The sequence below is a fragment of the Rissa tridactyla genome, chromosome Z, assembly GCF_028500815.1.
Source record: "Rissa tridactyla isolate bRisTri1 chromosome Z, bRisTri1.patW.cur.20221130, whole genome shotgun sequence".
In the NCBI taxonomy this organism is placed as follows: Eukaryota; Metazoa; Chordata; class Aves; order Charadriiformes; family Laridae; genus Rissa; species Rissa tridactyla.
This window is the reverse complement of record NC_071497.1, coordinates 25,770,034-25,796,108: the sequence shown is the minus strand read 5'-3', so window position 1 is coordinate 25,796,108 and position 26,075 is coordinate 25,770,034. Positions and strand designations below refer to the sequence as shown.

At 35.6% G+C, this 26,075-nt stretch overlaps 1 protein-coding gene across 1 annotated transcript in view; it reads right to left on the bottom strand.

Moving 5' to 3' along the window:
• Positions 1-1,164: 1,164 nt before the first annotated feature.
• FBXL17 (F-box and leucine rich repeat protein 17) overlaps positions 1,165-26,075 on the bottom strand; it is a 284,000-nt gene continuing 259,089 nt past the window's right edge. The window contains exons 8-9 of the mRNA XM_054185937.1: positions 15,180-15,322; positions 1,165-2,047 (exon numbers count right to left, since the gene is read on the bottom strand). Of these exons, the coding sequence (XP_054041912.1) occupies positions 1,910-2,047; positions 15,180-15,322 (281 nt within the window). The 3' untranslated portion in view covers positions 1,165-1,909. The remainder of the gene's footprint in view (positions 2,048-15,179; positions 15,323-26,075) is intronic.

Sequence of the window (26,075 nt, the reverse complement as noted above, 5' to 3'; positions counted from 1 at the left end):
AGATGAGTTCTGCATATTTAAGGTTGGAGATTTCAGTCTTTCTCTTAGCATAGTCTAAGTACAATTAGCAGCACAGATAAATAGAAGACACCACATATTTTTTCTTTATTTTATTAAAACGCATTGCAAGATCAAAGGTTTCACGAAAAAATAGAAACTTACAAATTGTGTGAATATTTTTAATGCACTCATAAAAAGACATTAAATGAAAAATGACTAAATTCTATCCTGTATCTGCAATATATTCCATTGGCTTTATTGTGAAAATATTGTTGCCATTTTTGAGTAAATAAAAAGCCTAGCATTACACATGTTCACAAGTATTTACCATTCATTTAAAGCGAAAACTTTACCATATATTTTTTCCAGAGAAATTAGTTCATCCCCATTTTGAAAACTCTAATAAGAAAACATTCAACACCCTCACTGGAATTACTGTGAGCTGATGTTTCTGTTGTAAAAAATTATGCTATGGAAATCAACAGTTTTACAGAGAGTTATACAGCCATATTAAACAAACTTCTAGGTTATACTGCATTAGACCTTCTGGATTAGCAAAACATTTTGACAATAACGGCAACTTTTCAGCTTAAGCATTTCATACTTTGGATTAAAATGCTGTAATGTTGAAAACAAATATCCAGTGTTACACACCTGAAAACATTCTTAACCAAATGGTAATACTATAAAGGCTAATGCAACTTCAAATTGAAGCTGCAATGTCTGTATTTTAACTATCCCCATGTCAAATTTAAGTCCTTAGAATGCAACGTGACACACAGAAATTAATCGTTTTGTGTATTTACTCTGGGTATTTTCTTGCATACACTGTATGATGAAGCATCTGATCCTACAAAATGATACCCATGATGGGACGTGTGTTTAGACCGCCTTCTCAAGGTAAGCACTCTTTGCATTGTAAGATCTGTTGTAAAGTAACAACCACATGGGAAACGAGAGGAATCCTGTTACTGGCTTATACCCATTCATCTGGATTTCCCAATTCAGCAACATAACAGCATAATCAGAGGAGACAAGTTCACTTTTAAAAAAAAAAAGTAATCTTTTCAATCAGATATTTAAACATTGTCTGTTAACTTATTTCTGATAGTTGGTGTATTCAATTACTGTTTGACTGTATGAAGTGGGAGCTGGTTATCAGTGTTAGGTTAAGCACTGTTAACTCACTTATAAAAATGGCAAGGTGGAAAGATCTGGAAATCTCTACAGCATCTCTTCTTTTAGACAGAACAAAATGAAAGGAAATATCTATTCCGTTGAGTGGTAGAAAGAAAAGAATTCAGATTGTCCATTAAATATAAATTCTGTCATTATCATTATTTACTAAAATTTCTGTTCAAAATAATGATTTGTATAATTATAAAGAGGTTTATTAAAGATCACAATTATTTGTAGATTTTCTTATTACTGTGCATCTAAAAGCTCCTGGGGTAGCTTTAGTAAATAACAAGGATCAAGTTATCTCCCAGTTTCAACACAGGCTTCTGTTGATCAACTGCACTGGTGCTAGCACTGAGTTACCACTCACAAATCAAAGGAAACACACATGGCCAAGGCAAAGTAAAGTAAACAAAGGAAAACAAGCTTAACATATTCTATAACTCAAACTATAATGAGAACTAGTAGCAATCCACTTCAAGAAAACTGCCAAAGGCTCTTATATCATTTATGCAAAGAAAAATGCGACGCATTTCTAAAGTTTTGCTTCAGTATTAGTACTTAGTTGTACAGTACATTAAAATCAGTGTACAGCTTTTGCCATTTTACTGTAACCTCTGTAAACTCACAATTATATTGCATCATATGAAAGGTTGTGAACCCTCTGCAATCCCCATTATATCTACTGAATGCAGCAGAGTGGAACTGTGGAACACGTTGGTATAGGCGGTTAAGAGGCAGTGGACATATTGGGTGTCCAGCCCATTTGATAAGCCCGTTCCAATGTCCTCTTGCAATCTTGTAGTACAGTACTGAAGGTTATATGTGGATACTGCTGCACCAGCTGCTCCACTGTGGCTTCATTCACCTGCAACCGAAGAAAAGAATCTGTGATGTGCAAAAAGCAAATAAAAGGGGCAACGCTATGCAAGCTAAAGGAATGATCGAACTTTGGACTCCTGGGAGGACTTGCAGGATTGGGCTCTTCACTGATACTACAGGTGTTCATGCATTTATCGCAAAACAAATATAAAGAATGTAATGCTCTGTTAGAGAAAAAAAAAACAACACACCTCGATTTTTTTGTAAAGGGAGAAGTTTTATATAGCATCCTAGTAAATAGTGTATGATTATTTGTGATTGAGAGCAAACAAGAAAGGCAAATATCTCCATTTGAAAACAGCTTTGTTTAGAAAACTGCAACAATGTTTAACTACCTGTTAAACTATTTTCCTTCCATGCTTGACTATGCAGGCCACTCACAGAGCCCCAAACCTAATTACTGAAAGAAAAGCCATCCTGTTTAATGAAGTGCTGCGCAGAGTAACAGATTTCTATCTTGAAATAGAAGTATATTTATTCAAACTCGTTCAAGCAGACATAGGTTTGAAATGTAAGATTTTCTTGGCTTTGGTAAATGAAAATTGATTACATCTATTAATTAATTTACGGCACAGTCATGATACTTTTAAACATACTAAGTAGTAACTCTGCAATTAACCTTACTGAAATGAACTTGCAGTGTGTGGTAGCTATCAATGTGGTTGCAATGAAAAATAAGGGATAACATGACTAAACACAGGAAAAGAATGCAAACTATTCTATATTGCAGGTAGATCAATTTACCAATTACCAATATAGGTCAGCTTTACCGGAGGTTAAAAGTCCTGCATGTCTTCACATACATCACTGGTAGAAGTCTTCATTTTGGCCTTTTGGTGTGAGGCTAACACTGCACAAAGGGTTTTGTGGGCAGAAATGTTGGGATCAATAATTAAAACATACAAGCTTGTCAGGTGTGGGATGTACCTCCTAAATCTTAGACATCAAAGGTAACACCTTTATTCTTGATTAGACAAGCCAATCAGACAACTCCAGCTAAACCTAACACCTTTACCATTGCAGCGCTGTGAGGGGATTAATTTGTCAATTCTTTTTAAGCTGATTGCAGTTCATATCACAGAAGTAGACAGCTTTCTTCAGCCTTAAGATAAATAAAAGATTAACCTAAGAACCATAAGTTCTAGGTAGCTCTCTTTGAAATCTTTGCTGAACACTTGGGCGTTTTAAAATGCATCGATATTACATTTAAATATTGGACCACCTAGATCAGCAGGATGGATAACTGACTCCATCGGTTGCTTTTTTCCCCACAGTGTTCCACATTCAAGGCCAAAAGTAAAAAACTAGACTAAAATGTTTACTACCATTTCAAAGATTCATCTTGGGAATGATATTTTAAAGCACAGTGACCACAGTATCTAATAATATTTTTGTCCTTAAAACATAAAAAGGAGTGCATCCTTCTGAACAGTGATTGCACTCAATGACAAGGATAAATGAAAGGTTTAATACCCAGTTCTTCTACTTTGATAATAGAAACACTCAATCTTCATTGGAAGTTTCATCTAGCTGAGACTGATTTGGATAGAAAACTGGTTTAACCACCCTTCACAGCACAAACTGTACATTTTGGCAAATTACTACTTTACAGTAACATCTTCCAGTGCTGAAAAACAAGAAGTGACTTTTAATAAATCAAAATGAAATCAGAGAGAGCATAAGTCCTCCGAAATATTTGATATTTATAGCTGAATACATACTTTCAAACTGTCAGTATCACTTCACAGAAATACTGCTTGGAAGGGAAGAATCCCCTAAAGCAGCAGTCTTTGCTACTTTTTGCCTATTCAAAAAAAGTCAAAAGCATCTTTTCTTTAAATTTGTGGTGCAGAGAGCCATGGCAGAATCTATCATACTGCCAGAAACTTCTCTTATTGGTTAACTCAGCCACAGCGGAGATGCTCACCACAGACAGCTGTTCATTCTGCCCTTGCTTAGTGTGAAATTTAAAGAAAAGTTGTTGTTTATCTACTATATATCTGCAAATATTACTAGTAGACAGAGCTCATTAGGATTTGACACATACCTGTTGGGCTTTATTTGTTAGAATAGTATGGATATTATGGCTTTAGAGCCAATATCATAAGCAGATTTTCTCTTACAGGAAACAAGAAATAAGGCAAATTTGTTACAAAGATGATGTTTGAATACAGGAACATAGGTAATGATATCCATGCTCTGGTGGACACTATCTCTGTGTCCTGCTGTCTTTGACTCGAGACATTTACAGAAGCTACAGTCTAGCTAGATATAAGCTAATGTATTTACTACCAGGCCAACTTCAGCGAAATAGCATGGCCCATGATACTCAGGAAGCCAGATGATGTTACAACAGTATCTTTCAGTCTTAAAACTTATGAAGAAATCTATGGTAAACCAATTAGGACTAAACATTTGTCCTAAGTTTTTTCTGATACAATTATTACTGGATAAAATTTTTAATACAATTGTTAATAATTACTATTGCGACTTTACTAAACAGGAGAAAGAAACTTCCAGTATTGAGCGCCAAATACAGTTACAAAATAAAGCTGAGCGCGCAGAAGATCGGTGAAACCATTGCAGAAGTGACACTGACAAAATCAGCTATTTTATGACTAATACATGAATAGTAGAAGGTTTTTTTCATTTTTCCTAGAGTGTTAAATGAACATTTTAAATTATTAGTTTGATCCTAGACAATAACTTGAGTGGTATTAAACAGCAAAGTAACAACAAATCCTACATATACGTTTGGAAACATAACAGTTACAGAAAGAAATTACTCAAAGTTTAAAAAATGTAGTTTACTCTCATGACACAGGAAGAAATTATCATACCAAGTTCCATGACAAATGATCAAATATATGTAACTTTTAGTTAAGCGTAAATATTTTTAATCCTAAGAAAGTAACAGCAACTAGTTAAAAATTATGCTGGACAAAATAAATTCAATGTAAGGTTACACAACAGAAGAGGAAGAAAAAGATCCTATTTGGCAGTGGAACAACCTACATGGATCCCTGGATGAGAAACAAATGTGGAAAGTTAAGCCACAAATGATCCCCTATCAGAAGATTTCGAAAGTTTTTATTTCAGCATGAGAAAAGTGAGGTCAAACACTACAACAGTGTAAAATTTTTAGTATTTTAAACTTTCTTTTCTATTGGACTAAAGCTGCACTACCTAAAAGGTAGGAAAATAGAGAAAGCAAAATTTTATTCTTCATTAATGAATGAGATAAATAATATCTAAGTCAATTCCCTTAGTATCCTTGTCATCAGTTCCCCTAATGGTAGGATTCAGACGAAAAGAAGTCTTAGGCCTAACCATTAGAACACAAGCTTCTGTCTCTTTGTTAAGATGCAGTCTGGCTGGTGATAAAACAAAAGTACTGAATGCCATTCCCAAAATAAATTCGTAACACAAACAGAGCAATTTTCCATTCTGAGCTTGAACAGTCTTGTTCAATGAATGAAAACTAAAAATCTTCGCATCTCAACGTGCTTTAAAACGTTATATTTTTCTTCCACAGAACTTTCATTAATCTTCATCTTTTGAGTTGTCAAAAGGAAGACTACTGTCTGAAGACAAACTAGTTAGATTATCTAATACATAATCATTCATTTGAATTTGCATAGCCCTTCAATTATGTTTTAACACATCATGAAAGAATGCAGTCCTTATCATTCAGAGTCCAAGTAACAGGTTTGTGTGAATCCTGGTCATCAAACAGAAAAAAAAACCCATCGACAAAGATTGGTTTCAGACTTATTTTTTCTTGCTGAAATAAAAATTTATTCTAGGCCAAAAAAATAGATTAAAAAAAAAACAACAAAGGAGATGATGGGTTACAGAACCTGGCAGGGCCAAGTGATATCATCGCATTTTGACTCAATTAGAGCAGTTACCTAGAAGTCACAGTTTTGAATCCTTTTTCCTTAAAGACATCTGAACACATATCACCTATTTCCTAGGACAGTATCCTTGACTTTGTGACAAATGTTATCTGGGGTGGGACCTCCTTAATCTCCTCTGATGGTGATAGTGTGGTTACGCAGACAGTATTTAAATATTATCTGCACTAGAGAAAAAGAATACTTCCTCACGTGATAATTAGGAATTCATCTGGGAAAGAAGAACATGAATACCCATCTAGTCCATGTGAAGTGGAAGAACATTGACAAATCTAAAAGGTTTCCTAGGTAAGGAAAAGCTTCAGGGTAACATCCAATTCACTTGATAATTGAAAATAAAAAGTTACCTCCATTCCGAGTTAATAATTGAAATCAATAAGTAGCCATATAATTAAAAAAAAACAAACCCAAGCCCCTCAAACCTAGGCTCCCATGCAAAAACCCCAGACTTGCAAAACTGGATTAGTGCAAAGGTGCAGCATTAGAACTTCTTAGGAAAACTTGCCTACGCTCCTTAATGGTTCATAACATCATACAGGGATGGACTGCTGAAATAATTTTTGCATAGTATGTAACCTAGCCCTTGGAACAGGCATGTGGCTAGCTGATTTTGGAGAGTGCTGACATCACGGGCACTCTCTTTCTGAGGAAAATACAGGTATGTACCTTCAGTTATATAACTGTATAGGCCAGTCATTAATAAAAAATAATAAGCCAAGTTACAATATGGCTAGTCTGCGATATCTGTGCAGAAAGGCATCAATAAAATATAGAACTGCTAGCTTAATTTCAGAAATCTAGTACTTGTAGAGAATTTTAGGGAAATGTTAGCAGGTGAGAAGTAACATTCTCACAAAAAGATTTTGAGGGCTGCCATACACATGATGTTTGATAATACAGGTCAACGGGGCACAAGTATTACCATTACATTGGTAGATATAAAGGATCACAAAACCAACCTGACACAAAAGAAATGCAAATTACTTTGTTCCAAAAGGGCTTCCTTACCACGTTACTGACATTTTTCTTGATGGAGTGGTATCGCAGCATTAGGGTCCTGAAATTTGTGTGCATTTCTGTCTCAGTATACACAGAGCAGTATTACAGGAAAGCCAAATTTGTATGAAGTGGACAATGAAATGACTCTATAGTCATTGTGTGTATCCACAATGATGGATTTCGGACACACTTTACATTCTAATTTCTCTAATGTTTTAACAATAAAATCCAAAATATACACGCTTGGAGTTATTGAGAAACACATTTTCATATACACTTTCTCTTCACTAAGCTGTAGTTTGCTTCCTCAAGTCAATGTCTTATAAAAAGTGCACTTTGTTAGATTTTTTTTCTGCTAATAGTTGAATGAATTGTATTCTCAGGTGGCCCAATTATAACTGTTGCCTGTAGCCATAACAAAATTAAAGATTTCTGGAAACGTTTTGTGTGAAGTGCACTTGATCAGCTAAGGCAGACATATTCCACAGAGTTTCAGTGACTGCCCTCATGCCCAGGGGCAGAACCTTTGTTTAGGACTTTAATAAAATAACAGCACTACCAATATTAGCACAATATCCTATAGTCCAAATAAAGTCAGCAAAGAATGCATTTTAACTTAATGGATACTGTTATTAAAGGAAAAGAAAAAGCACACATGCACGCACATACAAACACTGTATTTGTGGACTCATAAATAATGAAATTGACAAGTACAGTCTGATGTACTATTATTATCATGACATTCCACAACTTAATTGTGTCAAATTTTGGCAATTAATTTCCCACTTATATTTGGAAAGGGGAAGGAGCGGGTAAACAGAAATATCTGTAATCTTTTCTGCTGTGTGAAGTGAAACAAACAGTATACACAAACCTTCTATATTCAATGGCAGCACTTCTGGAAGGATTTCAGAAAATGTAGCAAGGTTGCTAGTGGAGTATAGCCCCTTTACAGTTCTTTGCTTAAATCTCAACAGAAAGGTAGAGTCCTAGAGGGATGAAATTCATTGCTGTGGTTGTTCACACAGGTGAATGATACTGCCTCAAACTGCCAGTCCCTGCACAATTACTGCAGTCACTGCATTATTGCAAACTAACAAAATAATCCATTTCAGGTCTTTGTGAGTTTTCATAGTTTTCTATCAGAGCCATTTCATTAATGCCTAATCATTACTGACAACACTATATTGGATATTAAAGTTGTATAAGTGATAAAGTTTTCATTCTCAATTCTCCTTGCTTATTGTGAGGGTTTACTTTTCTATTCAATCAGATAAACCATTCTAAAGGGGCCTTTTCATTTGGCTGGTTGGTCGGTTTGCTAATTCTGCTTATTTCAATCTGATGAACTTCTAGACTCCACCTATACAAGATTTAATGGTAAAAATATTACCAGTATCATAAGTATTTCAAATTTATGACGCAGCTGTGCATTACTTTGTTCTTACTTGTAAAAATTGCAGTTAATAAAGAACCATATGCAGTGAAATGACAGTGTTTATTTATACAGTGATAAATATTCTTTCAGATTACTTTCTGCCTGTTGAATTAATAGCACTGAATATTTTCCTTCCTATTCTGCTACATTAACAATAATTTGAGGACATTATTGTAATACTTGTCAAAACGACAGCCTGCAAAATTAACAGAGAAATCATTTTCAGGAAGTTGCCAGCTGGCAAAAATGACTGCAAGTTCCAGGGGACAATGCTTCTAAAAAATTCTCTCTCTTTTTTTTTTAAATAATAAAAATGATGACTACTTCACATTGCATTTTTCCTTAATAGTTGGCCTTATCCTGATTTTGAACCAATGATCAGTACTTGAGGGCCCATCTTTCTGCTACAGTATGACATGGTCGGGTGTTTGCTTTTTAAAAACAAGGATAGAATCATTAACTCAGCAAGATTTCCTCTTCTGCCTACTGCCATGGATATGTTTCTGAACTATCAGCCTGGAAGATTAAAAAATCTTTTGGTAAAGAAACAGTTAAACTAGGAGTCCAAAAAGCTCAATTTGTCTAAAGAATCCTTTTTTATATTTTAGCAGATGCTTTCGTTCACCCAAGTAATGGATCTGTTACTCTAGTTGGCTGGGGAAAAAAAAAAAAGTCTTGTTCAGTCTTTTAAAATCATTGGATTGAAAAACAAAGTGAAATAAATGCTATTTTTCTTTTGTTGTAGGTTAGCAAGGATAACTGAAGTTTCCTTCTAATGGCACTCACAGATTTTATGAATCTAAAATCTTCATTATTCATAGAGAGAGGTATCAATGGAGCTCCTACATTATACATATAAAACTTTAAAAAATACAGCATATCCTTTTTAATATTCAGCAACATAACTTGAGCAAATTATAGTGATTTAAGAGAAAATAAGTGCTATAGAATTTTTCTTAAAGGGATGGATTGGATATTTTCCATCCTCTTCAGTATCACAAAACCATCATTTCAAATCTCAAAATGAACCCCTTAAAATATAAAAGAGGAAATGGTAGCAATTTGTCAGGGTTTTTGATCAGACTAATGATAGTTAGCATTTTCTGAAGGTGGAAGGCAAATTGCTGTGATAATTATATTAAAACAAGCCATGTCTCTGTCCTCTCGCTGTTCTGCTGTTGATTAAGAACAGTTTAGCTCAAAAACGTATTTGAAATTTAAAGACATATCTCTAGAACCTAAGATCTTACCTCTTCTTCACTTACTTAACTTCAGCTACAGACTATCTATGTAAATTAAAAGTTTGCGGATGAAGGGTAAAAATGTCTGGTCATGTTTACTAATATATATATATTTTTTTTTTAAATGGAAAACTCTTTTTGCCCTAAGTTGGTGAGTTTTTTCACTAGCTGGCATTTCCTTATATACAACAGAAGCTGCATCCCAGTTAGGCTAATGATTTGCAGTTTGCACAGGAATTATATTTACATGTATTTCTAAAACAGATTTTTTAGAATGATAAAGTCATAAATTATTTTAAAAATCTACTGATTTTCTAAAAATCTTACTCTTATTTAAGAGGCACATGATTTCTTGAGAGACCATTTCTATTTTTAGGGGTCACCTATCTTCCGTCCTGTCTGTGGTAATATAAAAGAGTTTGTCTTTTTGTCAGTTGTACTGACCATCAATTTCTGTGCTCTAACATCTCAGTAAAACTCTAACAGGAAATACATGCTACAATTCATCTGAAAAAGTAATGTGGAATAAGCTACAGGCTTTCAGAAGTATTTTCATGAAAAGCAACCTGAATTTCTCAAAAAGAAAAGAAAAAAAAGAAAAAAAGCAAGGAATGAAGGCTGTGATGATTTATTAACTGAAGTTGTGTATTTATTCATAGCTAACTTTGTCAGACTCACTTCATTTCATTCACACGTTGCTGTGAATGTTGCATTTTGAGGCCTCTGTTGTTCAGTGTCATTTTTCTGCATATTTTCCCAAGAAATGTCTCCTGCATTTACATGATAGCACTTCTGATAACCATTGCAAATAGCACCACAGCTACAGGAAAAGGATCTTGAAATATGAAAATCTGTGTGAGAAAAGTTGCAAACTCCACAGAAAGGTTATTCTGACACATTGTTCAACCAGCAAAGCTATCAGCCAGAAAAACAGATCAAGTTTTTAGCCACTATTTCCTAGGTGATACCCAGCCATTTTCCACAAAGGTGAAGATTTCAAACTGCCATTATTTAAAGCTGTTTGGGTTGTTGTGAAAGCACAATAAAGAAGCGTTACGAAGACATATTTAAAAGGAGTTATAGCAATAAATAGCACAGAGAACATCGCCCTCTTTCTCAGATGTAGTTTGGAAATATGAAATACAAAATATTTAGAAATAATTAATTGAGTAATTACAATAAGTAAATAATATCTAGATCAGTTTAGGGGTAGGAATGTACCCATTTGTGTTCAGAAAAAGAATCTTGAAAGGTGTAGATTTGATTCTGTAAATCTGATGCAGGCATCGTATTTTGCCCTTAGGACGCAAGTATGGCTCTTAGGAATCCTGATGTCAGTGTTTGTGGGAGAAAAGAAAGCACCCCATAACTGCCCACACCTCTATCCAAGTATTTAAAGTATTTAAAGGAAAGGACGAATTATACTTTAAAATACACATAGTTTTCTAAGCTGTGATACAAAAAGATACAGAGTTACAATTAAAATTTGGTTTGAAGAGCGGACAGTCATGTTCGTTTTCTGCTATGGGGGGACTGAACTGAGGTGAACTGAATATAAGCCCTGGTTCTGGAGACAACTCTGTGCCTGTCTCGGTATTTAATGAGGTGACAAATCAGAGCTTCAGTGTACCCTGGCAGTACACAAACCAGCTCCGTGTTCCCACACACCCACGTCAGGTCCCAAAACACAACCTTGGGCTTCAGCCCACAACAGCGCAGCACTCCTTTATGCGGAGAAACTGGGAGTTCGTGGTTTCACTGTGCTGCCAGAGCATTGGGAAGAGGCAACACGGGGGAACAAAGCCTGGCTCACCGCTTCTGGGAGTCGGGCACAGGGCAAACGTAGGCGCTAACACCAGAATGCAAAACAGAAATGTCTTTTTTGCCTTTTCCAATTACAAAATTCTAAAATGTCCTGCTTAAGCCTGAAATAACTACTGATTTTATCTCTTACCGCTTTCAAAAGAAATGGAGACTCAGAATGGCAAAATTTCTTTTTTGTGACTTGTGCAGTCCCAATGCTGTCAGGTGCCTGGACAGACCCACATACACATACGCACACAAGTATGTGTGTGCGCACAGTTGATACCCTGTGCCTTGAGAGAGATCAGAAGGGAGAAGAGTCCTAGCTGCTTCCGAGTAACTGTTGATGTTCGTAGGTGGGTAACAGGGGAATTTGATTGTTCAAATATATGGGTACTTAAAAATATTTAGGGTCTACTTTCTCAATGCCTAAATACTTTTGGAGGTCCGGATGATAGTCTCTCAGAAGCGTATCTGACACAGAAAACCAATGGTATGTGTCTCACTGTATCTATGCTGTACAACGCAGGACTCTGTAGAGATCAAGCTAGCATTTCCCGAGCGACTCACAGAAATGGAAGCAATACATTATTTGACCACATCTATATGACAGTATCTCATGAACTTCGCTGAGTAATAATTGTCCTGGGCAAGGTGCTGTACTTTGGCAGTTAAGCTGCTATCAGGACTTATGCCTGTGTGCCCACACTGCCCTGCACCTCTCCAGTAGTGCCAGTTCATTCAGAGCTCTCTCCGGGCCCCAGACGCTACTGCTGTGTAGTGCAGGGAAAGTCATATTTGCCAAGTCGTGAAGGTGCTAGGCAAAATCAGAAAATAGAGAGACATTTGCTCAGTAGCCTTGTCTCTAATATTTTTACATTAAAAAGAATATTTAGATTTTGTGTATCTCAGCATAAACATGTTTTCTAAATGAAAATTATCCCATGGATAGTTCAGAAAGACTTTCAGCATTTAATAATTTTTGACTTTTTTCTGTATGTGGTTTGTAAATAGTGATTACATTGCTATTTAGCAACACTTAAATGTTGAAAAAATAGTGTTGAAATGCTTATTAGAAAAGTTGCAGCTTAAATATATGCCCTCATTATGATGATCTCATGGTAAAGTCAGCATTTTTTATGAGACGTCTCAACACAATGACATTTATTTTAAGCCAAAGACCATATTGCTCCTGTAGTGTGCATGTTAGATGGTAGGAAACATGATAAAAAGAAAGGTCATGGCAACAGCAGTTTGATGAGAAATGAATAATTTGATTATTTTCATGGTGTGGATCAATAATGCTCTGCATCTACTGAAACATATTGCCTGGAGGCACTCAGATAATCAATGGCATAAAACAGAGCCTGCCTTTACCCAGGCTTGCAGCCTCTCTGATCTTTCTTGGGAGGACCCTTGGTGCCTCTAATTTATGTCAACTGCATATCAAAGAAATTCCAAAGAGCCTGGGTCATAAAGGGTATTTTAGTGGTAACCATTTGAAGTCTACTTACATATGTTCCTTATGTAACTGTGTTTAAGTACTTCCTCTCTAATGCCTAGGAATTCCTAGAAAGCCATAAATGCTACCTCGTACTAGGATAACAGTACCTTAGAAAAGGAAGGCTGGATAGAAGGGGCAAATCTTCTAACCTTCTTTTCACTGCAAGCTGACAATAGTCCAAAGACAAGAATTTCAGTCAATGGGACATGTAAATAAACCCTCTGCACCATCCAAGAATTCTCTTTAATGATGTGCCGGACTCTGACATTTTTAATTTAATAGAGCAGCCACTGGAAAAAATTAGTTCTGCATGATACTGGGGAGAGACAGTTGAAGACATGATTTTGTTCAGTAATTTCTCTGTTCTTTTGCAGTGGAAAAAGGGAGCTGGCATCTTCTAGCTGCCAAAAACTCTTAAGTCAAGGATACTTACTTCATTCTGCCTGTGGAACTATTTTTCCCATCAAGGCTTTACAAGGAAGAAAAAAACTCCCAGTGATAGTCCTACTACTACAGTCCTAGCTGTAACAGCATTTACTCATGTCTTAACAAGTTTTAGCTACCGTATTTTGAACATTCGTACACATGCACACAAACACACACACACAGGCTTGCAGACATGTTGTCAACATTGCTTTTCTATCTTCCTTGAAGCTTTCTCAAAAAAAATTTCTTTCTTTCCTTTGAGCAGTTGACTTTCATAACACAAAAGATGGTGTGTAATCCTTTGTAAAGAACTAGGAAAGCGTTAACCAGCAATTAGAGGAATACAGAGTATAGTACATACAGTTTAACTGATGAGGTACTAAAACTTGTTTTCAGCATCAAGATAATTGATTTTCTATAGCAGCTGAAGACAGGATAAAATTATTGCACTTATTAGATCCTTGTTGATTGTTTAACATGAGCTAAATCCACAAAATAAATATATGTGTAAAATTGATCAGGTGATTCAGGGTCAGGTCTAATTCCCAAGGTCAAGTAACCCTTTGAACATTCTTTAAGTACATAATCTTAGCACAATCCTTCAAAGAGACTCACACGTTCTTTTCGTCTGTTGGCTCTTATAAAACACTAATGTTTAGGAGATTAAGTGGAGTCAGCTTTAACAGACAGAGCAATTCTTCTGAAGTGCTCAGCATCCTCTCAAACTGGAAACTGTCTACGGCTGGTTTTGCAGCAGGGTATTTCTAACTTTACGATTGACCTGGAAATTATTGTTCCTTACCAGTTGAAACACTGGGTTTTGTAAGTGTCTTCTATAAAGCACTGCAAGGAATGTAAGGTAAGGTAAGGTAAGGCTAGTTTCTTAGACTAAAAACCTGTGTTTCCACAGGCTGTATCCAATCAGAAATTTGCAAGCCTGAGAGATATGCTTATGATGGCCATCACAAGCTGGACATTTTGTTAATGATGGCTGGAAGAGAAACAATCCCTGCATGTATTGATGAAGATTTGAGATCAGAGACTCCAAACCTCCAACAGCCTTTAGCTATTTCTGCTGTGTTCCCAGGTCTCTTGATCTCTCTTCTCTCGAAAGAGACATGACTACTGAAGCTTACATGCAGGGTGAGATGGAGCTAGATCATCTTACCCTCTCTTCTTCTAATGATAAAGTGATAAAACTTATAGGAATTCTTAATATATTCCAAGTAGAAAAGCTATATAATAAGAAATTCAGTATTTTTTTCCTTTTTTAGCATTATGATTTTACGCAAATCCTTGCCCTTGTGTTTTCAAAACCTTTATATATAATGAAGAACACAGATGTACAGAAAATCAATCTGGAAGTAACAATGAAATATTTTTATTTTTCTGTTGTTTTTTTTTGGTCCCCCTTTTTTTTAAAAAAGAAAGTAGTCTGTCATAATAATGACACGACATACCAATCACTTTTACCCCAAAATATTCAAAACTCTCAGAGGGCAGATTTTACATAAAACTTTTGTGAGCACCTCAGCCTGTAGGTGTAGCCTGTGGGTGTATTTTGAAAATCCATGTCAGCAAAAATTTATAATGCTCTTTTTAGTACTCTAGATACTTTTTAAGCTAAACGTGTGAACACAGTACACTAAAAGAGTGAGTTACCACAGTACCTATTTGTACAGAAAAACATAAATCTTCCCGTCTCTCTCCCTCACTCACACGTACACTCATGAACACTCACTCTCACATGCACTCAGAAGCAGGCACCAGTTCACACCAATGCTTCTTACCTGATCACATCTCATCAGCCCCAAATATCTGAGAGACCTGCTGCTTTGTGCAATTTGGGTGGCTCCATGGTCTGTGATTTCTTTGCACCATCCAACATCCACCGTCTCTATTGTCATGCTGTATCGTCCAATGGCTATCAGAGCTGTAAAGATATTAAAGATATGAACTTTATAGCTCGTGGAGGTGGTACACTCAGTTCTATGTATACACTAAGTGATGTTGAAATTAAATTTTGAGAAGCAGTTGTCACGTACATTGTAAAAGATCTTGCATTTCAGCCTTTTAAACTATTAAATAGCTGTCTCTTCAAATTAGGAATACACACATGTGCAAACACATAGAAACACATAGATAAAACAGATCTTCCTATATATTTTCTATCAATCAAGATAAATAGATCAATTAGCAGAGATATTCTATAGGAATTCTTTAAATTACTTTTTTTTTGAAGGATCAAGGATCAATTAATTGAAATAATTATGGAATCGAAACAATTCTACCTCACTCATCAGAGAAAATAACTGATTTTATACTATTAACACTTTTTTCTTTTTTTTCAGAAAAATAATATTGCACAGACAGCACAGAGAATAACAGGACATTTTCTGTGTAAATAAAACAAATTGATTTAAAAACCCTGCAGGATTCTTATATAATTCATTTTATAACTATATTCTAAAATTGCATTTGTTTCCCATTGTTCATATTGATGATGTAATAACAACGATATGTCTCACTTTCTCCTTCACAAACACTTTTCCAATAAAAAATAAAAAAGAATGAAAAAGGCCAGGAGGAATTAAAATAAAAACTTGAACCTTTATGAAAGGAAAGGAAAGAGGATCTGGAAGTTCTGAAAGGACTGAAAAATAGGAGATAGATAGGAGATAGACAGGAGAAACCACAAGGGATCTAAACAGGTTGGGAAGGCTTTGTCAGGACATGGTTAGCCTGGAATTACAGAAAGCATGCAAATCGCTAGCACCATGGTCACCACGGACACAAACACTTTTCAGGAAATACAGGCTCGGAAACTGTTTAGTCAAGTTGGGATTTATTAACAGAAATGAGCAACAGCCTTTGGCCGCTAAAATCTCAGCCCAAGAAAAAAGTCCAAGGTTTCTGATGTAGAAGTCAGCCATCTGCATGTAGCCAAGGGGTGGGATGTTTACAGTTTTTAATTCTAGTTATGCAATTGCTGAAAAGGAAGATGAATGAGTAACTTAGTCCAAATCGTAGAATCATAGAATCATTTAGGTGGAAAAGACCCTTGGGATCATCAAGTCCGACCATCAACTCCACTCTACAAAGTTCTCCCTTACACCATATCCTGTAACACCGCATCTAAATGACTCTTAAACACATTCAGGGATGGTGACTCCACCACCTCCCTGGGCAGCCTATTCCAGTGTCTGACCACTCTTTCTATGAAGAATCTTTTCGTAATGTCCAGCCTAAACCTACCCTGCTGCAGCTTGAACCCATTCCCTCTTGTTCTATCGCTAATTACCTGTGAGAAGACACCAGCACCAACCTCACTACAATGTCCTTTCAAGTAGTTGTAGAGAGTGATAAGGTCTCCCCTCAGCCTCCTCTTCCTCAAACTAAACAGTCCCGGCTCCTTCAATCGCTCCTCATGAGATTTATTCTCCAGGCCCTTCACAAGATTCATTGCCCTCCTCTGCACTCACTCCAGCACCTCGATATCTCTCTTGTATTGAGGTGCCCAAAACTGGACACAAATAATGCAAGTATGTTTAAAGGAATGATTTTTCAGCAGTTGTGAGCCAGTTCTGCTCATGCCGGAGAACGTGACAAAAAAAACCCCAACACCTAAGTTATGGAGAGCTGGTAACTCTTGATATGTCAGATGTCAATCTTAGTTAATCAGGGTGTAACTCAGATCTAGAAGCAGAAAGAAAGAACGCACCTGACCTTGCAGTGGTTCTGCAAATACCTGTACTGATGGCTGACAGCAGTAAGGATAATTTGATAATTTGTAAACACTTAGGTGGACTTGATTTGCAAACAAAATCAGCCAAAAGAGGCCAAATACATTCTCAGAAGCTGTGGAAGGTGCAGTAGTATATAATTTTTTTCTTGCAGCAGTTCACCAAAAAGGGCAATGATAATTGAATTTTATAACTGACATAATGAACTTATGATACAATCATCTATGTAGTTTCATTATGGTTTCATTGATTTTTGTAGGACAATACAAGCTTCCTGTTCTCTTCCAAGTTCAGCCCTAGAAAACAAGTCCTAACTTTGCAAATACGTAAAACATAGGTATAGCAGAACATAAATTTTGAACATTTTATTTTTACAGAGCCCTTTTAAAATATCACTGAAATAAAAATTATAGAAAGAGTCAGAAACCTTCTGCATATATTTTGCTATAACAAAAAACTACAGCAATTACAGATTATTGTAATCCACACAAAATGTTATAGACTTGAAGCTGTGCAGGAATACTGAAAGCCTGCCATTAGATTAGAATATTGTCAGTTAAACAAAATTTCAGTCACTGTTTGTATTTGAATATTTTTGCTAGTTTTTGTAAAGTTACAATCATATTCTGTCATTTTCAATGCTTCATGTAAAAATGATAAAGAAAATCAACAGAGAATACTGTTAGATATATCACTTCTCAAAGTTTCCTTGCAAGGTTTAGATTAGACAGAAAGTAGGGGATGATGCTGTTGAAAGGCCAAAAAAGGGTGTTAAACTCTGCGCAGAATGCCCAAGCTGAACATACAACCTGAGCATCATTAGTCCAAGAAGCTGCCCTGAATGTGGCAAAAAGATGACTTAGAGCATGAAATTTCATGCAGGTATCTTCACATGCAGATACTAAACAAATTGGAAGAATAAAAGATTCTCTTATTTATATATCCCATTTTGTAACAGAATATTCACAGAAAACCAGCTTATAACAAAATATAATTTAAAATATGTCAATTCATTGTTTGACACATTACTCTGTATTTTTGCATTTTGAGGGGGTAAAACATTTAATTTCTAGAATAGGACCTTAACGAAATCTCAGTTAAGTTTTACGGATTTTTTATATAAAGATAAAAATATTTTTACCTTTTACATAATGGAAAAAGGACTTAAATTTTGAAATAATTACAAACTAATTATCAGATCATGAACTGTCTTTGCAAAACTGGCCTTCACTGCTTGTCTTCTGAATATTTATACTTTAACCAGCCAACTGCTATTCGTGTTACTTCTTTGAAGTATTAAAAGAATGAAAAAGGTCATCCCTGAGATTTGGAAAGCATGAGTAACTTTCCATATATCGAAGTGTATATGTATGATTTCTGGACTACATTGTCAGTTACTATATTTGTCAACTATCAGGAGACACAACTTTAATGATACCACGAGACAGACACCATGTTTTTTGGTACTAGAAACAATACTTAGAAGAACAACACAAAATGGAATAAAAAAAGGTCATGCTGTTACGTATCAATATGATACATAAAAAATGGAATGGAAACCAAAACATTCCGTCTGTGACATTTGGGGAGCAGGACTTTCTAAGTGAATACATTTTGCAGTTCAGAAGTTCCAGACTGGTTTTCAGACAACTGTTAATCTCTTGTCTTCACCTGTGTTCCACACTCATGTATAAGCAAATAACTGAATAAAATTTCATGCTTTAATCAATCTGTGTGTCTAATCTGCGCATGAGGTATATCTCAGGCTAACCATGGCTGGGGTATATTTTAGATTAGAGACTGGTGAATGGATAGTACTTTTGTCTGTCTGGTCTTTCCCTTGCAGGATTCCTCACCACTTCAAAGTACTTTCTGATACAATTGCGAAGCACAACCTCTCTTAACAAAAGCTGTGTCAGCTCTTCCTGGATATGCCATATTTATTCATATGTTCACTAGTCGTGTTCCACATTACTACTAATTTGCTTTATACAGATGTCAGGTTTATCAGTTAATATTTTTCTGATCTTCACTGAAACTTTTTTTGAAGTAGCTCTGCCAAGCAATCCCGTGGTAGCCAAGCAGGTTTAAGTGAAGGATTACACAGTGCAGTTAGAAGCTTGGCTATTCCATCCTTGAGTTCTTTTATAAGTCTTGAGAACACACAGTTCTTCCGCTTGTACGAGTAAAATACTTTAAGCCACAACTTTCAGCTAAGGAAATGTCTGCATTGCTCAACAGCTCTTCTTCCTCTCTGCATTTGCCCAAATAATCAGAATACATTGCTACTCTCAGAAAGCCTGGCAGTAATTTCATAAGGAAACATACAGTAAAAGCCTTACAAAGTAAGTTTGGATTCTGTGACTTAGGAAATTGTAGCACAATCATCTGTAAAGAACAGCCAAAAGTGTGCTTCAATACTAATGAAAACCAGGCTTAAAATCATAGGAAGTGACCGAACAGGAGAACGTGATGCACTGAAAGTAAGTAGAAGTGGGTACACAAAAATTCACTATGTAGTTTAAAGATGCTGGCTTTGACATATGAACCTCTTTGTATGTGAATATTTAGCAACGCAGCCAATTCTTTTCTCTCCTTTTTTAAACTCCCATTTATTTTGGCAAAACCAAGATTGCATTATTTTCTTTTTTCCTGCGCTGGGTTGGTGGAATGGAAATCAACTGACACAACAGCTCCTACATAGCAAAAGATAAAGTGTAATGTCTCTAACTGGAATTGGAAAATCACCCCCACAGCCTTGAGCTGTATTAAGCAAAAATGTTTTCCAGTTGTAATGATATTTTGCTGTAGCTGAGAAGGCGAAAGGACACATGCAGGGCCAGGTCTGCAGGCAGAGGTAGCACCTTTTAGACGACCAGCTGGAACAAGCTGGAAGAATAAGACCAATTTTGTCCTTAGTGCACCACCATTAAAAGCAAATAGTAATTTAACCTCATTTTATTTTATACTGATTAAGTTAAAGTGACATAGCTAAATGCATCTGCTACTACAGACAGAAACGACTGCTTCAGTCAGAGAGGAAGGTCTCCGTTTAACTGTATGTGAACTGTGAAACCAATGGCCGCGATGTGAATGTTGCCATGGTTAACTGCTTCTGGACCTGATCTGGGCAGGCACTCAGCTCTCACATCTAACAAAATCGGCGGGGATGACACTGCTGTATCCATTCTGCAGGATCGTTTTGGGAAACTATAGTTGGCAGTGTGTCATCTTGACGCTTTCCTCCTTGGTTTTGTATATATACTAAAAGAAAATTAAATCCGAAACAGATATGTTAAACTACTATGTTAAAAAAAATTCAGTGATCTCATATTTATAACTTAGTCATGACCATTCCCAAGCATAAGGTCACTACAACAGAAAAAAAGACCCATACGTATCTTTGGTATGAACAACCGATACTTGGTCCACTCTTAATTTTAATGTATATTTAAAGCTGGAAACAAATACTCCAGGTTTTGCATAATTTTACCAAATAAAATTGTTTGGAAATCTGCTGTATTAAGCAGAATTACATCCAATTAAGCATTTTTTACTGACATGTACCTACTATGCAATAAAGCACTTCCTTAATCAATAAATCCTGGTTGAATTTAACTGAAAATAAACCTCTGTGAGGTTTAATTGTGTTGCTGTTTTTCTCCTATCACCTAACATACTGCACACATAAAAGGCACTGCATTTTGGTCAGCCTTCAGTGTTGACTGGATAGAAATGTTTTTAAAAACTGATTATGATCGACATCATCCTGACACCAGGGCATTACACATATATATGCATTCATGCAAAAAACATTCTAGCATTTGTTTATTAAGTCCTTTTTATCATTAATGTCAAAAGCATTTAAAAGTCCAAGAATTAGAATTTAAAATTTCCAACCTCTCTAAGGATTTTACACAGACTAGAATCAAGTACAATACCAAGTATTACCAAGTAATAGTCTTCTGATGGAACTTTCCATTATCTTTTATTTATTATATAGCCAAAAGCCATTAAGGTGGCTTTGATAGCCATCTACTAGCTCCTGAAGAGCCTAATGTACAAAAGAATTGGGAGAAGTTTATGAGAGCTAAAATTGCAATAAGCAGATGTAATAAAGAGAAAATTAGCAAAGAAAACTATACATTTAGATATTAAGAAAATGGTGTAACAGTTCAGCTTAGTGGACTGTGAAATATTCTCCTGTTGCTGGAGTTATGGAGCTACTCTCATTAGCTTGAGTTATTAAAAATACGAGTGGACATAGCTCTGGAGAGGCTGCAAAGAAAATATTGTACAAGGCAGACTGAACAAGCCAATTTAAATGGTCTTTTCTATCTTTCATTTACATTTTTCTATTGAATTAATAACAAAAGAAAAAGATGTAAATGATGCATACGAACTATAAACACTGGAATGCATTGAAGCTTTACCAGTTCACCAAACACTTGTCAATTGTAAAAGACAGTTGACTATATAGACAATATAATGCCAACTAATTTTAATATATTATTATATTTACAAATTAAACATTAACTTATATGCGTTAATAATATCTTCTACAGCATGCAGCAGATTAAGAACTGAATATTTAGTAATCATAAACATTGCTTATACATAGAAAAGGCTCTTTACAAGTGCATACCTATAAAAAGTTCTTCTCAGAAAACTTTTCAGTGACTTCATTTTTTTTCCCCCTGAATTAGGGCAACAGAATTTGATTCTTCAGAGGAAATCTTGATGCAATAAGCAAAACTAACAGATAGGATTTGTGTTTACCCCCTACATTGATGAGCTTGATGGTTATCTGCCATGCAAATTACAGGAGGTCTTGCAATTTAGCTGATCTGTTACAAGCAGAGACAAAGTACATGCCTAATCCCATTTCCATGCGTTAAAGGATGTCTTGCTGCTGTAACAACAGACAGTGGTTGAAGAAATCACTGCTTGAGTTCTCTGCTACTTTGCTCACTCAGCAGAGGAATCACAGCTCACAACTGACATTGCTTCTGCCTTAAATGAGAAACATTTGTACAAACTCAATGCATGATACAACTTCTTATAAAATTTCAAAATTTTAAGGATATTTTGATGACTAAATAAATGTTCATCATACACTGATATAAATTATGCATTAAGCACTGTACTTCATCTGCTACCAAATAAAGGCTACCATGGGTGTATCACTCCAAAACTTCAGTTTGTGCTCGTTGCCTAGTCAAAAGTCTAATTCTGCTCAGGCTTTTGCTCAGGTAGTATGACATGTATTTTTTTCTTTTATAAACATGACCTCATGTAACAGCTACATTTCAGTGCCACCATGGAAAAGCAAAGCAAGAGAGACAGAACTTGTACAAGACCCGACTTTCTACCAGGGAACTCAGCCAATCTCATTTATAATCAAGCACTTAAATACATTCCTGGTTTTAGCTGTATGAGCAGTTCCCTTGAAATAAAAGTAAATACATAAGTAGAGGAGGTAACCATGAACTTCACTATTCTTGTAATCAAATGTTATTTTAATATTTATAGCAAGTCCTCACATAACACAGCAACCAGAAAGGTATGTAAATAGGTAAAGACTTAAGCTTTTGTAAATCCTAAAGAAGGTTAGAAAAAAGTTGCCCAGCCTCAAAAATCTTCCCAATGGAATGCTGTATCATCTCTCTGGATGGCAAGCCTGCATTTTAACATACTTGGTGTATTTTGTTTTTTCTATTGTCTTCACCTGCCTCAGGCTGATGGAGGTCTCCTGTGATAATTTTATTGTTATATCTTTGTGCATATGTGGCTATGGGTAACATTTCTTGAGAATGAAGTATGGGACTGCAATAAAATGCAGAAGGATATAGGGGCACGACCACACTGGGAAACTAATCTAATAAGATGCCTCAAGGAAATGAAAAGGAGACAGACTGTATCCCTTGAGCAAACCTGTTTTCTCCAAAAGTTTAGGAAATCTGGTTAAATCCCTTCTCTCTGGATGGATATTTTGACCTTTATTTGGAAGTATGGTGGCAAAGCACACAACTAGTGATACTACTGTTAAGTTTGACTAAAAATCTGTTTGAAAGAGATAACACATACATTGTAAAACAATGTATTTCTGGCTTCCCTTTTGAAAATAACATCTCATTATTGAAAGTATTGGTTACTTAAAGAAGCCTAAAGAAAACCTGTGGAGGCAAGAAAAGTCCCAAGGACCTAAAAAGACCTAAAGCGTGTGACAGGAAAGATGGCAGAGATTGCTTTTATATGGAAAAAGTATTTTATTTTATTTTTTATATAAAATATATTTAATACAGGTAAATATTTTATTTCTTCTGTAAGAGACATAAAAGTAATTGGTATATAGTTATGCAGGATACACTTGTGGTATATGTCTACCATTAAGTTGGTACAATATACACTGCTGTACTCAACGCCAACTTTGTTAGCTGGTACATAGAAAAAGGGCAACTGCTAAATCAGCTCTTGCCCTACAGTTCAAACCCCTAGAAACACAGGACAATTAGAAGAATATGATTTCCCAAGTAGAATTAATTTCAGTGCTTGCTTTACATTTTTAGCTTGCATATTGGCCAGACTAAAACCATACAAAAAATAGTATATTTGTAGAAAGGTTGTTAAAAAACCTACCTGTTGTCCTATAATGTAGGACTCTGCCATAAACTAAAAATGACATTGAAAAAGCAGAAAAGTGTGATTGTTCAAAATCATCTTTAACATAACAATTGTTAAAAGGCTACTTCCCCAGAAGTCCACACTAGGAACAAGGCTAAGCTATGGACAAAATGATATGAAATTTTAACATTGACAACAATGAATTAATGCTAAATAGGTCTGTATTATAAATAAACTCTATCAGTGCAGAAGAAAGGCTCTGTGACATTTCGACCATTTCAACATCTTTTTCTCAATGCATACCATCAGCAAAAAACCAAACGGAAACAAAGAAAACTGCAAAGTCTTCAATACGAGGATGCAAAGATACTAGTACTGGAAACTGAAAGGCATGCAGCATATTTGGTTCTGTCCTGACTGCAGACTTTTCATAAAAAAAATTAAAAATGCCTATTTCAGAGATGGATGGCGACAGTGGTAGTAGCCGCTGGTTTTAACCCCATGGTCTTATGACAAAATACATGTAAATAACTTTTTTTGCATCAGGAGAGTGTTGAGAAGAAGTGCTATAGACTCTTAAAGATGACTGCTTTCTTTTCCAGCCCAAAGGCAGAAACATTGTTGTGTCAGGGTAACAAAGACCCCAAAAATTACCTGAACCCCTTAAAACAGGAGCAAGAAATATACAAGGAAATTTAAAGACAACCTTTTCAAAACACATAATGGGGTTTCAGCGTATTTAAACAACAAGTACCTAATCTATGAAAGCTGTTACTCCAAGTTGCTATTGCACCCAGGAGCTCAGTAGCATTCAGAGATGACAGTCACTAGTGATGATAGCGAAAACCCAGATCTAGACAACATTAAAAATAAAGGCTGTAACCCTGAATGATGTGAGGTTCATGCAACACATTAACCTAGAGGAGGAGGAAAGAAACCATTTTTTTTGAAATCTGGCATCGTTTGGAGAACTGGTGTATGCACTGCTTATGAACTTCAGTGAATGCTTTGAAAAAGCTGGATCTTGGAGCGCTGCAGGGGCTATCGAGACAGTCATGGAATGCAGAATATCACATACAGACTTAATGTTCTGCTGGAACAGCTCAAGATGATAAATTGGCAGAAGCTAGAAAATATACTTTATATCACTTATTAAATAAATATTTACTAATAGACAATTATAAACTATTACATAATAGTATACATATATTTGTACATATATAATATGCATGTATATAATTAATAATATTACAATAACCTTTTATCTATCTATATTACTATCATCTCTTATTATTCCAAACTTCTGGTGAATAGGTTGGGTTTGGCAAGTCCAAATTTCACAGAAGAAAAAAAAATCAGGATGTTGAGATGCCAATTGTCAAAAAAGCAAAATTTAAGTCAGTTCTAAGTCCCATGGGACTGTAAGAGAGGGGGTAGAAACAGAAGAAGATGTTTTCACAGCAAGGAAATTTAACTGTTTAGTCTGTTCAATTGTGGGATCAGCCAAGATAAGAGAGTGCTACTTTGGAGAATGACAGAAAGTAATCCTAAATGATGTGGGAACATACCCTTTTGCAAATTTAGCTTTGTTCTTCTCACCAAAAGACTCTAGCTACTGTATTCTTCTGATTAATAAATACTGACTTTGAAAAGGCTGCTTGATGGTCTGCAAATACTTGCTGAAACAAAGGATGACATCTGTGACAGAGGTCTATACTCATTCTGCCACAGAGCGAAAATGTTGAGAACAGAGTTCCTGAGCGGAAGAACAACAGAATTGTGCATTTTGCCCTTTCAAAAAGGACTCATAAATTTAACAATTTGAAAGACTACACATCAAAAAGACTAGAACACTGGAGGAGGAAGAACATCTAATAAGTGCATGACCACATGTTACTTCTGTGTCATGCACTAAAGAATTTCACGCTGTTTGATGGTGAGAAGAGAACAATGACTACTTAAACCATGATTCAGTATAACAACTCTTAAGCTTCCATGAACTAAGCAGCAAATAGAGTACAATAGACACATTTTTAGTACATAAAGTTGAATCGAATGGAGCCAAAGGAGCCAAATAAATACTTACTACAAGACAGAAACTGCTTACAAAAATAAAATTTTAGGTATACAATCTAAAAATGGAAGAAAATGGCTACTGAAAGTTTTGGTTTTCATTGTAAAAGTCCTAGTGTATAACTGTTCAGTACTTAGCAAGAGGGCAGATATTTGACTGTTCACGAAAACACATAAAAAGTAACAGGTAATAAACTCAAATATAGGTTTTTGCATCAGACAGCCTGTTTATGCACTTCAACAAAT